This window comes from Xenopus laevis, chromosome 1S, assembly GCF_017654675.1.
Source record: "Xenopus laevis strain J_2021 chromosome 1S, Xenopus_laevis_v10.1, whole genome shotgun sequence".
In the NCBI taxonomy this organism is placed as follows: domain Eukaryota; kingdom Metazoa; phylum Chordata; class Amphibia; order Anura; family Pipidae; genus Xenopus; species Xenopus laevis.
This window is the reverse complement of record NC_054372.1, coordinates 80,005,314-80,024,682: the sequence shown is the minus strand read 5'-3', so window position 1 is coordinate 80,024,682 and position 19,369 is coordinate 80,005,314. Positions and strand designations below refer to the sequence as shown.

Here is a 19,369-nt window from a genome sequence, read left to right as displayed (position 1 = left end):
CCTTCCTCGCAATGAAGAAGGGAGGGAAAAATGAGAGAAAAAGACAGTGGGGCAGACTAGCTGTCCGGTTAACGTACAAAAAACACCCACCCTACCCGCCCGTCCCCAATTTGAGCAGGCTTGGATCCCAACAAAAATCGCCATAACTAGGTTAAACTTGGGAGTGAACCAGCGGACTTTCTGAGTAGTTCCTTGGTTCTCAGGCTATCGCCCTGCTTTGAGCTGAAGGGGGATAAAACTTGTTTTGCCGTGTCCCGTGCCTGGGACCATCCAGGTGAGTACCCTCGGACAGAGCTGTAGAGTCGACAGAGGAGCCTCTTCGGCACTAGTGTGTGGGAGGTCTCCTATCCTTAGCCTCCAACCAGGAGAAGACTTCTTCCGGCTTCTCAAAGAAATGGGCCCGACCACCCTCCTGTACTCTGAGCTTTGCCGGGAATAACATGGCATAAGGCATATTTTGCTGTCGGAGTTTCCGTTTGGCCTCCATGAATTTGGAGCGCTGCTTGCGGACTTCCATAGAGAAATCTGGATAAATGGAGACCCTCACATTCTCATGCAGGATCTGTTGTTTCTTCCGGGCTTCCGATAGTACTCTATCCCGATCTCTATAATTGAGAAGCCGTGCAATGAAGGGTCGTGGTGGGGCCCCAGGTGGTGAGGGGCGGTTAGGAATGCGATGTGCCCTCTCCACTACGAAAGAGGGGGAGAAGATGTCATCACCCAGATGCTGACGGAGCCAGGCCTCCAAAAACAATTCTGGGTTGCTCCCTTCTGCCCGCTCCGGAAGGCCCACCAGCCTGATATTGTTCCGTCTCATCCTATTTTCCAAATCGTCAGATTTCGATTCTAGGGATTGGATCTTGCGAGTAAGGGCTGCAATGGCTTCAGGCATAGGCGCCAGGGTGTCCTCCATATCACTAATGCGCCTCTCAGCTTCAGTTGTGCACTCCCGTATATTTTGCACGTCGTGCTTCAAAAGTGTAAGATCTGTTTTAAGATCATCAAATTTACTTATCGTGACAGCATGATTACTGGTAATGAGCAGCATAACTTCCGCAAGTGTAGGTTGCACAGGGAGAGCGTACTGTAACACGTGGTCACCCTCAGGGGCAATGAGCGGGGAGGGTACCGGGGAATCATATGGTGTGTTACCTGGTGATTCACTGGCCTGGCTGGCCTGACCGCTTACATCCCCACCCGGTTCCGTGGCATACCGCAGGAGTTTCTGAGCGGCTGTTGGACCAGTACTGTGGCGGGTCGAAGTGCCCGCCTTGGCCTGGGGGGATCCCTTGTTGCGTCCCGCCTTGGTCATGGCGTTGGTATCGGCGCCATTTTTACTCACAAAGGAGGATGGGGCCTCGCCGTCTTTATCTCCTTGGGCTCGGTTTCTCCGCATCTCGGACCGTCGGAAACAGCAGGTATACGAAGCAGTTGAAGTAGAAAGAGTCTCTGCCGATTTTAATCACCGGGAACAGGGTTAAAATCAGTATTTTTGAGGCACAGGAACGGAGCAATGTTAAGACACGTCTGCCTCGCTCAGCTCATAGCCACGCCCCCCCGCCCCTACCACTTTAACCAGGATTATCAAAAAGCAGCAATGAGAACAGACCACTCACATACTAATAGCGCCCAGGTGGCCTAGATGCTCATGTGTCATGGAACTTCTCAACCTGTCAGTGGCAAAACCCTGGACCTTGCCTCCACTTCCAGATCTTCTCACCCAAGGGCAAATCCATCACCCAAACCCTACAACCTCAACTTGACGGCATGGCTCTTGAGACCCAAATCCTGACAAAGAAGGGGTTCTCTAGAGCTGTGGCACACACAATGCGGCAAATTCACTAAGATTCGTAGTTGCGCCAGGCGCAACTTCGCCGCTCTTCGCCGCACTTCGCCAGGCATAGTTTCGCCAGCGCTCCGCAAATTCACTAAAATCCGAAGTTGCGCACAGGGGTAGCGTAAGGTTGCGAAGTTGCGCTAGCATTGATTCGCTAAGTGAAGCGAAGTTAGGCTAGCGAAGGTTAATTTGCATATGGCGCCAAATTCAAATTTCAATGGAGGAATATGTATCAGCACTACAAATGCCTAGAAAACTTTCAAAACATCAAATAAAATTTTTATTTTGCCCTACACATGTGCCCACTGTATAGGTAAGTTGCCATGAGTCAGGAAATGTAGGGGGGAAGGAGGGGAGCCCTAAAAAAAATTTCGATCTTTTTCAGCCTATCACCCATAATGTAGAAAACACGCCAGCGTTTTTTGGGACTTAGAAAAAATCTTGACTTTTTTTGAAGCAATCCTATCTACTCTATTGCGCTTCGCCTGGTCTGAGGTGGCGAAGGAAGTCTAGCGTAAAAGGTAGCGTTCAGTACACTGCGCGCGTTAGTGAATTTGCGTAATTACGTCCGTATCGAAAATTCTCCAGGCGTAAGGGTGCGAAGTAACACTAGCGAATCTACACCAGCGTTCGTTAGTGAATTTGCGAAGTAATGAAAATGCCCAACACTAGCGAATTGATGCTAGCGTTCGGCGCTTCGGCGCTTAGTGAATTTGCCCCAATGTGCGCCACCTATAAACCATTGTCAGCCAAAGCCTACCACAGAGTCTGGTCCACCTACCACCAATGGTGCAACCGACACAAAGCAAGGTTCAGGTTACTTTGATCACAAACAAAAATATGGTTCACTCACTTGTATTACCCAATATCAGGCTGAGTAGAGGTATATAAACCAGAATAGGGATACTAAAAACAAGAAAAAGCAGTAAAACCACACACTACCTTACTAAAATTAATTGAGATCTAATTATATAAGTGCTTAGTGCTACTATAAACATATGCTTAGTTCTCAATCAATTTAGCACCAACATACAATTAATGGTATTTCAATTGATTGTGTTATATATAAATAATTAAAAATATTAAGGTGCTCAAGTGCTACAAATCAGGTGATGTGACCCAGAATAAAATCTATCTACACACAATTGATGAATAATCTAAAAGTTCATGCTTCTGATATGAATTAAATAAGGTGCTAGTGCTGTAGTTATAATTTTAAAGTGAGTTCATGGTATCAAACAATTAAAAATAAAGCATCAGCAATTCATGAATAAAAGTTAGAAATTAGAAAATAGTATAGAGGTGGAGTTGTCCCGAAGAAACTAGCTGCGTTGTTCTAAGCCCTGGGACACCACACGTGGGAGAAAGGCAGAACACTGAGGACTGTGGTCTCGTTACTATGTTTAACTGTCTTTTAAGGAGAGCTAACTTCGCTATAAAACCAACAAATCCTCAGTGCCTTAGAGATAAAAGAGAATAAAAGGAATGAATGCTGCGCTAGTAGCGCTACAATTCCATTAAATTTCTCTAGATCAGAGATTCAATTACGCTTTATCAAGGCAAATTTGCCTTGATAAAGCGTAAACGAAACGTGCGTCATCGAGCCTTCAAACCCTTTTTTATTTTTAAAAAGCTTATTATTGAAATCTTACCTTTTTAAACTTGGAGTGAAGTTTAAAAAGCCAAGAAATAACTGTTCCAACCTTCTGCCCCACACCGGCAAACCCGAAAGAGGTGGCATTGCAATTCTTGGATCCCAATTCTACCTACACAGGGTACATGACATTCAGTTAGCTGGGACAGCCGAATAATTTATAAGGTACAAGGAGGCCAATAAATCATGCAAAGAAGCTATAAGGCAAGCTAAAATTGGTATAGAAAAGGATATTGCAGCAAGCAATAAAAAAAAATACAGAATAATTTATATGTTAAAAGTAAAAAAATTAAGCAGGAAGGGGTGGGACCCTTACTATCAGAGGAGGGTCAGCTGGTTGATGAAAACAAAATAAAAGTACAGATTCTGAACTCATATTTTTCATCTGTCTACACAAATGAGGAACCAGTAAGTGAAGGTTTCCTTCTTAATAGTCCCAATTCTAGTAATACAACTAACGATGCATGGTTCACACATGAGGAAATTCAAAAGAGACTAGAACATGTTAAGATTAACAGAGGTCCGGGGCCAGATGGTATTCATCCCAGGGTACTTAGCGAGCTTAGCTCTGTGATTGCCACACCTCTTTGCTTAATTTTTCAGGATTCATTGAGATCTGGCATAGTGCCGAGAGACTGGCACTATGGCACTAACGGGAAAAAGGATCCCGTTCTCAGCCTCAAAACTATAGGCCAGTTAGTCTGACGTCAGTGGTAGGAAAGCTTTTCGAAGGGTTAATAAAGGATAAGATACTGGACTTCATATCAAATCATAATACTATGAGTATGTGCCAGCATGGTTTTATGCGTAATAGATCTTGCCAGACTAACTTAATTTCTTTTTATGATAAGGTAAGTAGAGACCTCGATTCTGGGATGGCAGTGGATGTGATTTACTTAGACTTTGCTAAAGCATTCGATACAGTGCCACACAAAAGGTTACTGGTTAAATTAAGGAGTGTTGGCCTGGAACATAGTATTTGTACCTGGATAGAGAACTGGCTAAAAGATAGACTACAAAGAGTGGTGGTAAATGGAACATTTTCTAATTGGACCAGTGTTGTTAGTGGAGTACCACAGGGCTCTGTACTAGGTCCCTTGCTTCTCAACTTGTTTATTAATGACCTGGAGGTGGGCATTGAAAGTACTGTTTCTAATTTTGCAGACGATACTAAATTGTGCAGAACTATAGGTTCCATGCAGGATGCTGCCACTTTGCAGTTGGAAAACTGGGCAGCAAACTGGAAAATGAGGTTCAATGTTGATAAATGCAAGATTATGCACTTTGGCAAAAATAATATAATGCAATTTATACACTAAATGGCAGTGTGTTGGGCGTTTCCTTAAATGAGAAGGATAACAAGTTGTCTAATTCTGGGCAGTGTCATTTTGTGGCTACTAAAGCAAATAAAGTTCTGTCTTGCATAAAAAAGGGCATTAACTCAAGGGATGAAAACATAATTATGCCTCTTTATAGGTCCCTGGTAAGGCTTTATCTGGAGTATGCAGTGCAGTTTTGGACTCCAGTCCTTAAGAGGGATATAAATTAGCTGGAAAGAGTGCAGAGATGTGCAACTAAATTGGTTGGAGGGATGGAGGACTTAAATTATGAGGGCAGACTGTCAAGGTTGGGGTTGTTATCTCTGGAAAAAAGGCAGTTGCGAGGGGACATGATTACACTTTACACATTAGAGGACATTATAGACAAATAGCAGGGGACCTTTTTACCCATAAAGTGTATCACCGTACCAGAGGCCACCCCTTCAGACTAGAAGAAAAGAACTTTCATTTGAAGCAACGTAGGGGATTCTTCACAGTCAGGACAGTGAGGTTGTGGAATGCACTGCTGGGTAATGTTGTGATGGCTGATTCAGTTAATGCCTTTAAGAATGGCTTGAATGATTTTTTGGAAAGACATAATATCAAAGGCTAGTGATACTAAGCTCTATAGTTAGTTTAGGTATGGGTATATAGAATTTAATTAAAAGTAGGGAGGGGTGTGTGTATGGATGCTGGGTTTTCATTTGGAGGGGTTGAACTTGATGGACTTTGTCTTTTTTGAACCCAATTTAACTATGTAACTATGTAACAAGGCAGACTCACTACTGGTCCTCCCTTCAGGGCCAAACCAGGGTTTGGTCAAGGAGACAGTGCCTACATACTCTGAACAAATTCTTCTCAATTTTCTCTTCATACAGGCAAAAAGACTTATTGCCATGAAGTGGAAGTCAATTCACCCCCCCCCCAAAAAAAAGACAATGGGTTCAAATGGTTATTATCACTGTCCCTGTCTACCAACTGGTATATTTGCAGAAAGGATCTTCCTGCTCTGAAGTCTAAAAAAACAGAACCACAGTGGATTGCAAATCCCCCCACCCCTTAATTCCCGCCCTCCCCCAAGTTAACCAGGGAAAAAAAACACACAAATCGAAGGGTATTAAGTGACTTCATTTGTTTGAAAGTTAGCAACTCAGTTGTCTAATGTCTGTGATAACATGTAAAAGGCTTGTTGACCAAAACGGAATCAATAGAATATTTATTAAATGCCTTGAGCTAGCTTTATATGCCTTGAGCTCCACTATAGCTGTACTGTCAGACAGATAACTGAATTGATGCTATTAAAGTTGTTTTATTTAAGTTGGTAATATGTACACAGCAAAAATACAATGTCGCTAGTGGTGGTCAATAGCCATAAATCTAAAGGTAAGTAAAGAGTGTCTTTTTAGGAGCTAGTGCCTAGAAACAGGTTATTCTGCCTTCTGTTAATTTAAGGCTTTGCTGATAGCAGATCTTTGGTTACCTGTCCATTCTCTAACGGTAGTGTTTACCCACATGGTAAAGTCCACAAGGGCAAGTAATGATATAAATCACATATGTTGATGTACAGGTAAGTCTGTGAGTAATTTCGAAGTGTTTACCAGTATGTGGATATGGAAAGTCCAGGCCTGTAAGCATGCTCCTGCAATTCACGCAGCCAGTACTTTTGTAGCAACCAAACACCTTGTGAGGTAAGCAAATCAGTCCCCTTAGTATTACCACCCACAAAGTTTGTTTTACTAACAAGTCTCTTAAACTCTTGTAGTGCCTGTACCCAAACATAGGTCTCTGGGTTTGGTATAATGACAATGGACCAATTCCGGTCCACACAATGTTTAAGTTTTTGGATGTTGGAGTAAATGTGGTTGTAGGAATCAGTGGTGATTGGTTCTGTTGTCGTTTAGGTTTTGGTTAAGAAGTTCCTCCTGTGAGTATTGAAAGGCTCTCTGCAATTGTTGTTCTAGATTGGCCTCATTGTACCCCCTCTGTAGAAATCTGTTAAAGGTTTGTTTGAGTTGTTCCCGTGCCGTGTCAGTGTTGCTGTTATTATGTATATGTATACTTTTCTGGCAATGCACTTTATGTCTCTGTGCCCATAGGTGAGGATGCAGAGCATGTACTTTGCCAGATGCTTTTCTGGTAATGTGCCAGATGTGTTGTTGTCCATTTATTAATGCAATTAGGTCAAGCTGTGACCGGCACCACTGGAGACAGCTTTGGCACCTCAAATAGGAATTTTGTGGCAGTGCCCACATCTTCTGAGCCTTGGCGTGGCTTGGGGTGACCATCAGATAGCACTATTAACTCCAGATGCAGAGTTGCTATCCTTGGGCAATAGCTTTGTTGCACTAGGTATGCCCGTGGCGTACGACAAGTGTAGCAGAGGATTATCCATTCTCTGATACATATAGGTACTAGCTATGGCATGGCAATTGGATGGGGCTTCTGTACAATAGACAGTGGTCAGTATACTACTTCCCTATTTCTTTCTCTAGTTGATTGTTTACACTTTACTTTCTTGATCATGTCTTAATTTGTGACAGTGTTTTGTGCTTGTAATTACATGGTGATTAGTTACCTAGCCAGAGACGGGCCAGGCTGGCTGGGCGCCCAAGGCAGCCCAGCTGGCCAGCTCGCCCCCTCCTTCCCCTGTAGCTCGATGTGTGCTGACGCTGGCGCACTCATGAGCGACGACGCTGGTGTGCGCATGTGCGACGACGCTGGTGTGCGCATGCGCGACGACACGATTGTGTGCATGGGCGTCAATGATGGCACGCATAAGTGCTGTTAGAGGAGCGCAGCCAGGTCTAGGGGTAGGCAGAAGAGGTAGCTGCCCAGCGCCCCTCAATCGTTGCGCCCTAGGCAGCTGCCTCTTCTGTCTACCCCTAGTTCCGGCCCTGTACCTAGCAACCATTTTGGCGCCATTTTCAGGCAAGGGTTCATATTCTGGAGTTGTACTATAGCTCTGTTACTTGTGTACATGCTTCTGACAAAGGTCCCTGTATAGGCCTGAAACATTGAGTATTCTGCATGTATTTTCTGTTTAAATCTTTTATGCTATCCTGAGAGTGCAGCAGCTTTGTTAGTTTTAATATGTTTTTTCTTTTTTGCTGAGGCACCCAGGTATAGATAATGTGAGGAGTGGGGCTGATGCAATCTAGGAAGCTGGTCTGGTGATCCTTCAGGGCTATGAACTAGGGATAGATAGACAGAGAAGGTACATGCCCAGTGCCCCCCTGTTAGGGCCTGATGGTTTTTTTTGTCTGGACTAAGGAGGATGCAGTAGCACAGACAGGCAGTAATGATCCAATTCATGGTACACAAGGGGTTAAAAAAACTCAAATTCAATATCCAGGCAGAAGCCAGGGCAGGCAGTGATCAGTGTAGTCAGAATCAAAGCAGAATAATCAGTCTTTTAAGTACACAGATCATAGAATGTGCTTTCTACACTAAGTGCCACAGAACGTAGATTCTACGATCTACAGCACGCTGGGTTGGGCAGTGGAGGAGCGGCTTTTAAAGCCACCCACTCCATCCCAGCTTGTTCCTCTTCTCCTAAGCAACGAGCAGAAGGAGGTATCCATTGGCCCCTGGGGCACAATCGCCCAGGGGTCCCTAAAGAGCAGCAGACACGTGACATATATGTGTCTGCTGCGCCCTACACTTAAGTGCGCCCCCAGGATCGCCCCCACCGGATCATCAAGAATGGCACACTTCTCCAGCACCAGTGACCTACCTGTGTCTTCTGCCTGCCTGCTTGCAAAAGTACAGTCATAAGAAAAAGTCTGGGACAGCATGGCATCCTCAAAGCAACTCTCAAAAGATCTGAAAACAAGGTTTAAACTGTCAGTTTCAACTGTAAGGAATGTAATCAGGAAATGGAAGGCCACAGGCACAGTTGCTGTAAAACCCAGGTCTGGCAGGCCAAGAAAAATACAGGAGAGCGGCATATGCGGAGGATTGTGAGTTACAGACAAGCCATAGATCATCTCCAAAGACCTGCAAGAACATCTTGCTGCAGGTAGTGAATCTTTACATCTACAATTCAAAGAACACACAAAGAACATCTGTATGGCAGGGTGATGAGAAGGAAGCCCTTTCTGCACTCACGACTAATGATGGGCGAATTTGCGACATTTCGCTTCGCCGGAAAATTAGAGAATTTCCAGCGAAATTCGCGAAACGAGTTGATTGCTTTTGACGCCAGGGCCCGTTTGTGACGCCGGCGTTCATTTTTTCGACACCAGCAAACTTTTTCAGGGGAATTTTTGCGTGTCTTTCGCAAATTTATTCGCTGGCAACGAGTCGCGCAAATTGAATTCGCGCCTGGCGAATAAATTCGCCCATCACTACTCACGACACAGAGTCGATGTTTTATTCAAAAGCTCATTTAGACAAGCCACAGTCATTTTGGAACAAAGTGGTTTGGACTGATGAGACAAAAACTAAGTCATTTGGTCAGAACAAAAAGCGATTTGCATGGCAGAAGAAGAACAACGCATTCCAAGAAAAACACCTGCTACCTACTGTCAAATTTGTTGGATGTTCCATCATGCTGTGGGCTGTGTGGTTAGTTCAGGGATTGGGGCCCTTGTTGAAGTCGATGGTCGGATGAATAATACCCAATATCAACAAATTCTTCAGGATAATTTTCAAGCATCAGTCACAAAGTTGAAGTTATGCAGAGGTTGGATATTCCAACAAGACAATGACCCTAAACACACTTCGAAATCTACAAAGGCATTTATGCATTTATGTAGAAGTACAATATTCTGGAATGTCCGTCACAGTCCCCGACTTGAATATCATCTAAAATCTATGGGATTATTTGAAGCAGGCTGTCCATGCTCAGCAGCCATCACATTTAACTGAACTGGAGAGATTTTGTATGGATGAATTGTCAAAAATACCGCCATCCAGAATCCAGACACTCATCAAAGGAGGCTAGAGGCTGTTACATTTGCAAAAGGAGGCTAAACTAAGTATTGATGTCATATCTCTGTTGGGGTGCCAAAATTGATGGACCTGTCTAATTTTGTTATGATGCATATTGCATATTTTCTGTTAATCCAATAAACTTTATGTCACTACTGAAATACTACTGTTTCCATAAGGCATGTTTTATATTAAAAGAAAGTTGCTACTTTGAAAGTTCAGTCAACGATAAACAAAACTCCAAAGAATTAAGAGGGGTTCCCAAACTTCTTCATACGACTGTAAGTGACACTACACAATCACAAATACACAAACACACTTTTTACACTAACAAATACTTCCACAGATGCACATGTATTTTTGGGGATCAGGGGCTTTCACACATTCACAGCACTCACACATACTTTCACACATACTTGCACACATGCACACATGCACATAACACACAGTTTGGCAAATATATACACACATATGCACACTTACACAATTTTCTGGCTTTCTAGCCCAGAGTTTTGTTTACTGTAAGAAAAACATGGAACCGAAAGTCTGTTGGCAGAAACAGAAAACCAAAAACCCAGACAAAACTGTTGTTTATTGTCTATTGTAAACCAAATTTAGCCAACTGTTCGGTGTGAATAGTGCAAGCCCAGAGTTTGTTGTTAATTGTCTACAGAAAACAGACCCAACCCTAATGTTTTTTAATTTGTAAATAAATTCCTGTAGGCTACTGTTTGACCTATAATTCATTTTTGGGCCGTAACGTTTTAAAGCCTACTTTTTATTCATTTTATTCCAGGTACATCATATTTTCCATAGCACTACACCTTAAAATTAACTTGTAATTCGGATAAATGGATTTCACATAAACCATCCCATACCTATACATCCCATATCTGTGACCTATAATAATTAGCTTAGTTGTAAGGGAAGCAATATTTATGACTGCTCCTTCACTTAATTAAAAGTTGTTTCGATCGCTGGGTAAAATTGAGGGCAAATCTAGAGGGCACACAGAGATTGTACCAATGTTTAATACTGTGAATAAAGTTGAGGCTAATACCTTTTTTTAAGGTTTTTAAAAAAGTTTACTTTTCTGTTTTTTTGTGGAAGATCTATCTTTGAATCATATCACTCAATCTGTTTCTTACTCCAGGTGTGGCAACATTCATTTGTTTGACTCCTGGGGGTATATGGAATCCACGTGGTCCTGACCTCAGCAACTGCTCATCTCCATGGATCAGTCACATTGGGCAAAAGGTGAGTGCTGTTGAATTAGTGCTATTGTAAGACAAGTTTACAATAGACCCCTGCAGGTGACATTGGGTGAACATTTTGCTCATTATTTTAATTTAAATAGTCTTTGTTTTTTAACCATTCTTTTAGTAAATAAATGCAAATTATAGCTACTTCATGTATTGGTCCTTGCAAGCTACATAATGAGATCATTGATATACAATCCCCATCCTTTGTTGTTACTGTTTGGATAAGAGTTCATTATGCAGGCAGCATTTTCTCTGCTTTGGTAAGCTTATTACCCACATCGGATATAGCGGGTGTATCCATACCACCCCAAATACCTTTGGGGAAGAGGCTGGCTAAATTTAAACTATTCATGGGGGGGGAGCAGTGAGTTATCTGTGGAAGATTGGTTAGATGGGGTAGTTGGGCTTGGTTAGGGAAAATGTGGTGGAGACAAAATTTCGAAATTTTATACAAATGTATGGTTACAAATGCAAGAAACCTGACTGGTAAAATGGAAGAGCTGGAGGTACTGACCATGGAGGATAAATATGATTTAATTGGTATTATGGAAACATGGCCAAAGGTTCATGTCATGACCATGCAGTAAACCTTGAAGGCTATACTTTGTTTCAGATAGATAGGGAAATGCAGTTGTGCTTGAATGTTTTTAAACCCTTTAAAATGTTCTATATTTATTTTTGAATGTGACATAAAATTTCATCTGATTTTCAAACCTAAAACCAAAACTTTTCAAAGTCATAAAAGTAGATGAAGAATTTGGTCCAATGTTCCCTCTAATTCCTTTGGAAAAAGAGGTGACTCAAGTGGAAACTATTCACAAAGCTGAAATTTTAGCTCTTTTAAAAGACCTGACAGGGCTAGGAGAGCGGGTCACAGAAGTAGAACAAATCATTGAAAACACACTGGAAACGCAATGTGCAAATGGGTCATGACACACTGACTATAGACCTCCAGAACAGGAGATGACATGGAAAGCCACAGTTGCAGAAGTAATGTCAGGATGAATGGCCTCCCGGAAGCAACGAGACCTGGCAATCTAGGGCCAACAGTGGTTGGTATTTTCATCATGATACTGGGTAATAACTCTGATCTCCACATTGAAATTGGCTGCGTACACAAGGAACTGAGACCCAAAATCCCTGATGGTAGTAGGCCATGTAGAGTCCACTACTATAAAGTGAAGGAGGCAATAATGAAAGCAGCCTGCAAACCAAAGTTTGATGGTACAAAACTGAGGATCTAAAACAACACTCCTACAAAGACGCACTCTGTAACCACTTACAGAGAAGCTGATATATTGCAACATTCCATACAAGTGGGGGTTCCTGTTCTCCCTAATTGCATCCAAAGATGGGAAGTCGGCAGTCCTGAGGACACCTGCTGATCTCCCAACTTCTTCAAAAACCTGCAGAGTCCTGCAGCGGGTCGGGTACCTGCGGGTTTCCTGCAAAAAAATGCGGGTACCCTGTGGGATGAAGGTAGGCTTTTTGGGTGCAGGTATAGATGTGGGTCTGCGGGTTGCAGGCCTCATTTATATTTCTTATGTTATGTTATATCGTCTATATTTTACAAAACTTTTTTTCTATCTCCTCTTACTTCTGGTTTGCAGCAACAGCACTTCCTGTTTAATGCTGGTAGACAGATCGGGTTGCAGATAATGCAAGCGGGTAAATATTCGGATCGGCTCGTGGGCTGTGTGTTGCGGGGTTGGGTCCAGGTCTCAAAAATTGGTTCCACGCAGGACTCTACCCTAAGGTCAACATCCCTGGCTGGCAATCTCCCTATTTTCCACCTCCCTGCCTCCAGACTTGTTGGGGAAAGTTAACAAAAAAGACACAGAGACAGCCATACTGCCAACCAGGAGATCACAATGGACACATGAATCTGTGATAAGATGTAACTGTGCCACACTACAGTAGCCCTGTCATGTCGCACATGCATCATTTGTTTCTTGGTTTTCATTTCCATTTTTTGTCCCACCTCCCCTCTGGTCTCTGTCTGTTGGTTTACTCCAGTTGTCCAATAGTATTGCTAGCAGGCATGTAACTATAGAGGAAGCAGACTCTGCGGGGGGCCCCGGAGAACAGGGGGGCCGGGACCGCAGGGTCTGCAACACTAAAATCCTCCATCCGGCACTCACTAAAAGAAAATTTTGTGTGCTCACTGCATAGAGCAAACGTGCACACTCAAGCGACAGAGGGGGAGGTGGCATTCAGAAAAGGGGGACTATGTTACTATGCGTGCTGGGCCCCTTCCAAGATTTTGGGCAGGGGGCCGACAAGCACTTGTTACACCACTAATTGCTAGGCTCCATTTTCAACTGCATGTATATTGCTAGAGTGGATCATGTTATGATCTTTTGATCTATCTGGAAGTTCACTGTTGTCAAGATCTTCACAGTGTTGAAATAAATTTCTCAACGATTTACAAGGTACCATTCTGATTGAGTCTGCTGACATTCCTGAGGTTGTAAGTTATTGCTATCTCAAGACAATTTGATGAGTTAAAGAGATCACACTTTCAGTGCTTACAAATGGAGGCATACGATTATTTGATAACGCTGGAATATAGTTACATAGTTAGTTTAATTGGGTTGAAAAAAGACAAAGTCCATCAAGTTTAACCTCTCAAATGAAAACCCAGCATCCATTCACACACCCCTCCCTACTTTTAATTAAATTCTATATACCCATATCTATACTAACTATAGAGCTTAGTATCACAATAGCCTTTGATATTATGTCTGTCCAAAAAATCATCCAAGCCATTCTTAAAGGCATTAACTGAATCAGCCATCACAACATCACCCGGCAGTTTATTCCACAACCTCACTGTCCTGACTGTGAAGAACCCCCTACGTTGCTTCAAATGAAAGTTCTTTTCTTCTAGTCTAAAGTGGTGGTCTCTGGTACAGTGATCCACTCAGCGCCGGATTTCTTTGCCGGCCGCCCCATGGCCCCTAGCAGCCGCGCGGTCCTAGCGCCCTTCCACACTTCCCCTTCCCATCGCGCAGGTGAAAAAACGCCTGCGCAGCTGGTGTAATTGAATGGGGATGCACACATCCCCATAATGCGGCTGGACGGCATGCCGCCCCTATTTTTTGCCGCCCGAGGCCCTGCCACATATCCGGGCCTGGATCCACTTTATGGGTAAAAAGGTCCCCTGTTATTTGTCTATAATGTCCTCTAATGTACTTGTAAAGTGTAATCATGTCCCCTCGCAAGTGCCTTTTTCCAGAGAAAACAACCCCAACCTTGACAGTCTACCCTCATAATTGAAGTCTTCCATCCCTCTAACCAATTTAGTTGCACGTCTCTGCACTCTCTCCAGCTCATTTATATCCCTCTTAAGGACTGGAGTCCAAAACTGCGCTGCATACTCCAGATGAGGCCTTACCATGTTCCATGCCAACATTCCTTAATTTAACCAGTAACCTTTTGTGTGGCACTGTATCAAATGCAAAGTCTAAGTTAATCACATCCACTGCCATCCCAGAATCGAGGTCTCTACTTACCTTCTCATAAAAAGAAATTAAGTTAGTCTTGCAAGATCTATGACGCATAAAACCGTGCTGGCACAAACTCATAGTATTATGATTTGCTATGAAGTTCAGTATCTTATCCTTTATTAACCCTTTGAAAAGCTTTCCTACCACTGACGTCAGACTAACTGGCCTATAGTTTTGAGACATTAGCAATTCACCAGTCTCTCGGCACTATGCCAGAAAAATTAAGTAAAGAGGTTTGGCAATCACAGAGCTAAGCTCGCTAATTACCCTGGGATGAATACCATCTGGCCCTGGACCTTTGTTAATCTTAACATGTTCTAGTCTCTTTTGAATTTCTTCATGTGTGAACCATGCATCATTAGTTGTATTACTAGAATTGGGACTATTAAGAAGGAAACCTTCACTTGGTTCCTCATTTGTGTAGACAGATGAAAAATATGAGTTCAGAATCTGTGCTTTTATTTTGTTTTCATCAACCAACTGACCCCCACTCTGATAGTAAGGGTCCCACTCCTTCCTGCTTCATTTTTTTACTATTAACATATTTAAAAAATAAATTTTGGATTTTTTTTACTGCTTGCTGCAATATCCTTTTCTATAGCAATTTTAGCTTGCCTTATAGCTTCTTTGCATGATTTATTGGCCTTCTTGTACCTTATAAATGATTCGGCTGTCCCAGCTAACTTGAAAGCCTTAAAAGCACGTCTTTTCTTACCCACCTCAACACCAACGCTTCTATTGAACCAAAAAGGTTTTGCTTTGCAACGACGTTCCTTGCTTACAAGTAGAATATACTGACAAGTATATTTATTAAGCAGCATTTTAAAGACTTCCCATTTTTGTTCTGTGTTTAACCCTGTGAAAAGCATTTCCCACTTAATATGTTGCAGAGATGCCCTTATACTGTCAAAGTTTGCACGTCTGAAATTAAGTGTTTTAGTTACTCCCTTATAGAATTGCTTCTGCAACATAATCTCAAAGGAGACCATGTTATGATCACTATTCCCTAAATGCTCACCCATACAAATGTTAGAAATGAGTTCAGTATTATTAGTTATTACAAGGTCCAAAAGAGAGTTATTCCTAGTAGGTTCTTGAACGTGCTGGAATAAAAAGTTGTAATTCAGCATATTTACAAACCTACTATCTTTTTCTGTCTTAGCAACCCCATTACCCCAGTCAATGTCTGGATAATTGAAGTCACCCATAGCAACAACTTGACCCAGCTGTGAAGCCGCTTGTATCTACAAGTGTAGCTGGGCTTCATACTCGACACTTGGTTTATAGCATATAAATATAGTCAAAATCTCTACCCAGAGTGATTCTACATCCTCACCAGTGCCAGCTATTGTTATTTCTTTAGCGCATGGCTTTAATTCAGGCTTTACATACAAACACACTCCTCCACCCTTTTTAATTCCTCTGTCCCTCCTAAAAAGGGTGTAACCATTTAAATTCACAATCCAGTCACATGTTTCATCCCACCAGGTCTCAGTGATACCAATTATATCATAATTTTTAGAGCATGCAATTAACTGTAGGTCTCCCATTTTACCAGACAAACTCTGTGCATTTGCCAGCATACAGCGTAGGTTACTACTTTTACTTTTGAAATTTGCATTACTTAGTGGATTTTATAATGTAAAATCATATATATGGACACTAGGAATATAGCAACTTAAAGATAGTGCAGCATCACACCCATTGTCATACAGTCTGTATATGCTAGCAAATTAACAGCAGCTTTCAGGTTATCAATCCTGTTGTAACTGCTGGAGCTTCATTATTCAAATCAACTTGTGCATCATACATGCATGGTATAGCTATTTGCATTAGCACTTGGCATCCTGACTCCTTGCCTGCAATTCTGTGAATTAAGCTAAAGAGAAACCTGTCTGTATTGCTTGCAAACACAGGTTCTGCAAACTTCCAGCTAAATCAGAACTGATTTATTTTTCTGCTGCTAAAGGACTTAAGCATTATCTCCTTTTCTGCCAGTGCAATGTCTCAGCACAGTGCTACACACACACACACAGTCTGAGGAAGCTGATCCACAGCAAGAATTAGAATTCCTTCCAGATCAGGGAGCAAACCTTGAACGCAGCGCGAAATTAAAGCACACAATCAAATTTATTCGGAAGGGGGGGCGGAGCAAGACGCCATGCTGTCACTAGGGATGTAGCGAACGTCGGAAAAAAAGTTCGCGAACATATTCGCGAACTTGCGTCAAAAATGCGAACGGTTCGCGAACGTCGCGAACCCCATAGACTTCAATGGGAAGGCGAATTTTAAAAGCTAGAAAAGACATTTCTGGCCAGAAAAATGATTTTAAAGTTGTTTAAAGGGTGCAACGACCTGGACAGTGCCATGCCAGAGGGGGATCAAGGGCAAAAATGTTTCTAAAAAATCCATTGTTGACACAGCGCTGCGTTTTGTGCTGTAAAGGGCAGAAATCACACTACATTTCTAAACCTGTGTAATAAAATGCTTTAAAACGTCCGGCGTTTACATGCCAATCAAGTCGTGTAAAAGTTACAGCCTGTTCACACGCAAAGACGAAACGCGGTGCTTACTGCAACGCAAAAAGACGCAAAGAGCTTTAATGAATGATACCGTCAAGTGAGCAAATAATAGTTTTAATTACTAGTTGCTTGTCACCTCCAGGATGTTCGTCCTGTTGGTGGCAATATTTCTGTAGTGGTGTGTTTAGCAGTCACCGTGCTTGTGCGCACGTGCACGGTCAGGCAGAGGTAATTCAATGTACAGTGAAGCGAACCAAAAAACACTGATTCTGCAGTGTGGGCCCAGTTTTGGTCTACTTTATTGATCACCTGCGGTGACCATAAAAGATGCGATTTTGCCACTGTTGCAGAACCCTGAAAAATTAGGCATGTGTACTTTCCTGAAAAATTATGTTTTTTTTGTCGCAGCCACTGAACCAGAAGTCCAGAAACAATATGCCATGTAAATGCTGAAAATATTAATTTTTTTTTGTGGCAGCCACTGCAGCACAGAGGCCAGAAAAAATATGCCATATAAATGCAAACAATATTAATTTTTTTTTGTCGCAGCCACTGCAGCACAGAGGCCAGAAAAATATGCCATATAAATGCAAACAATATTAATTTTTTTTTGGTCGCAGCCACTGCAGCACAGAGGCCAGGAAAAATATGCCATATAAATGCTAACAATATAAAAAATTTTTGTCGCAGACACTGAAGCACAGAGGCCAGAAAAAATATGCCATATAAATGCTGAAAATATTCAATTTTTTTGGTCGCAGCCACTGAAGCACAGAGGCCAGAAAAAATATGCCATATAAATGCTTAAAATATTCTGTTTTTTTTGGTCGCAGCCACTGCAGCACCAGAGGCCAGAAAAAATATGCCATATAAATGCTGAAAATATTCTGTTTTTTTTAGTCGCAGCCACTGAAGCACAGAGGCCAGAAAAAATATGCCATATAAATGCTGAAAATATTCATTTTTTTGTCACAGCCACTGAAGCACAGAGGCCAGAAAAAATATGCCATATAAATGCTGAAAATATTCATTTATTTTTGTCGCAGCCACTGAAGCACAGAGGCCAGAAAAAATATGCCATATAAATGCTGAAAATATTCAATTTTTTTGGTCGCAGCCACTGAAGCACAGAGGCCAGGAAAAATATGCCATATAAATGCTGAAAATATTCTGTTTTTTTTGGTCGCAGCCACTGAAGCACAGAGGCCAGAAAAAATATGCCATATAAATGCTGAAAATATTCTGTTTTTTTTGGTCGCAGCCACTGAAGCACAGAGGCCAGAAAAACTCAGGATTTACCTGGATTCAAATTAAACCAGTAGGGTTTGCACCCTAGTTTGTAACGGTGGTGGAGGGAGGAGGACGCTAAAGGACAGCTGTATGTGGAGTCATGAGGCGTGCAGAGAAGGACAGCTGCATGGGGAGTCAGAATCAGAAACTCAGAACAAGTCTTCCGGCGTGCAGTAACCCTCCGAGATCCACCCCTCATTCATTTTAATAAAGGTCAGGTAATCCACACTTTTGTGACCTAGGCGAGTTCTCTTCTCAGTTACAATCCCTCCTGCTGCACTGAAGGTCCTTTCTGAGAGGACACTTGAGGCGGGGCAAGACAAGAGGTTCATGGCAAATTGTGACAGCTCTGGCCACAGATCAAGCCTGCGCACCCAGTAGTCCAGGGGTTCATCGCTCCTCAGAGTGTCGATATCTGCAGTTAATGCCAGGTAGTCCGCTACCTGCCGGTCGAGGCGTTCTTTGAGGGTGGATCCCGAAGGGTTCTGCCGCTGCCTTGGGCTGAAAAACATTTGCATGTCTGACGTTACAGAGTGGCCAAAGTGCTTTGTCCTTGCAGGTGCGCTCGTGGCAGGATTACTGGCACCTCTGCCCCTGGAATGTTGATGAGTTCCTGAAGTGACATCACCCTTAAAAGCATTGTACAACATGTTTTGGCAGGCTGGTTTGTAAATGCAGCATCCTTTCAGACTTGTGGTATGTTGGTAACATTTCTGCCACTTTATGCTTGTACCGAGGGTCTAGTAGAGTCGCGACCCAGTACAGGTCCTTCTCCTTAAGCCTCTTGATACGGGGGTCCTTCAACAGGCATAACAGCATGAAAGACCCCATTCTCACAAGGTTGGATGCAGAGGTATCCATCTCCGCTTCCTCGTTATCAAGGACTGCATCATCCACGGTCTCCTCCCCCCAGCCACGTACAAGACCAGGGGTCCCCAAAAGGTCACCACCAGCCCCCTGGGAAGCCTGCTCCTGTTGGTCCTCCTCCTCCACAAAGCCACCTTCCTCCTCTGACTCCACTTCTGACACCTCTCCCTGCGTTGC

At 42.8% G+C, this 19,369-nt stretch overlaps 1 protein-coding gene across 21 annotated transcripts in view; it reads left to right on the top strand.

Annotated features, from left to right (window-relative positions):
- Nucleotides 1-19,369, top strand: part of adgrl3.S (adhesion G protein-coupled receptor L3 S homeolog) — a 1,276,319-nt gene that overhangs the window by 467,800 nt on the left and 789,150 nt on the right. For all 21 annotated transcript variants that reach the window (XM_041579809.1, XM_041579790.1, XM_041579795.1 and 18 more), the window contains one exon: nt 10,896-10,999. In XM_041579809.1, coding sequence (XP_041435743.1) covers nt 10,896-10,999 — 104 coding nt within the window. The remainder of the gene's footprint in view (nt 1-10,895; nt 11,000-19,369) is intronic.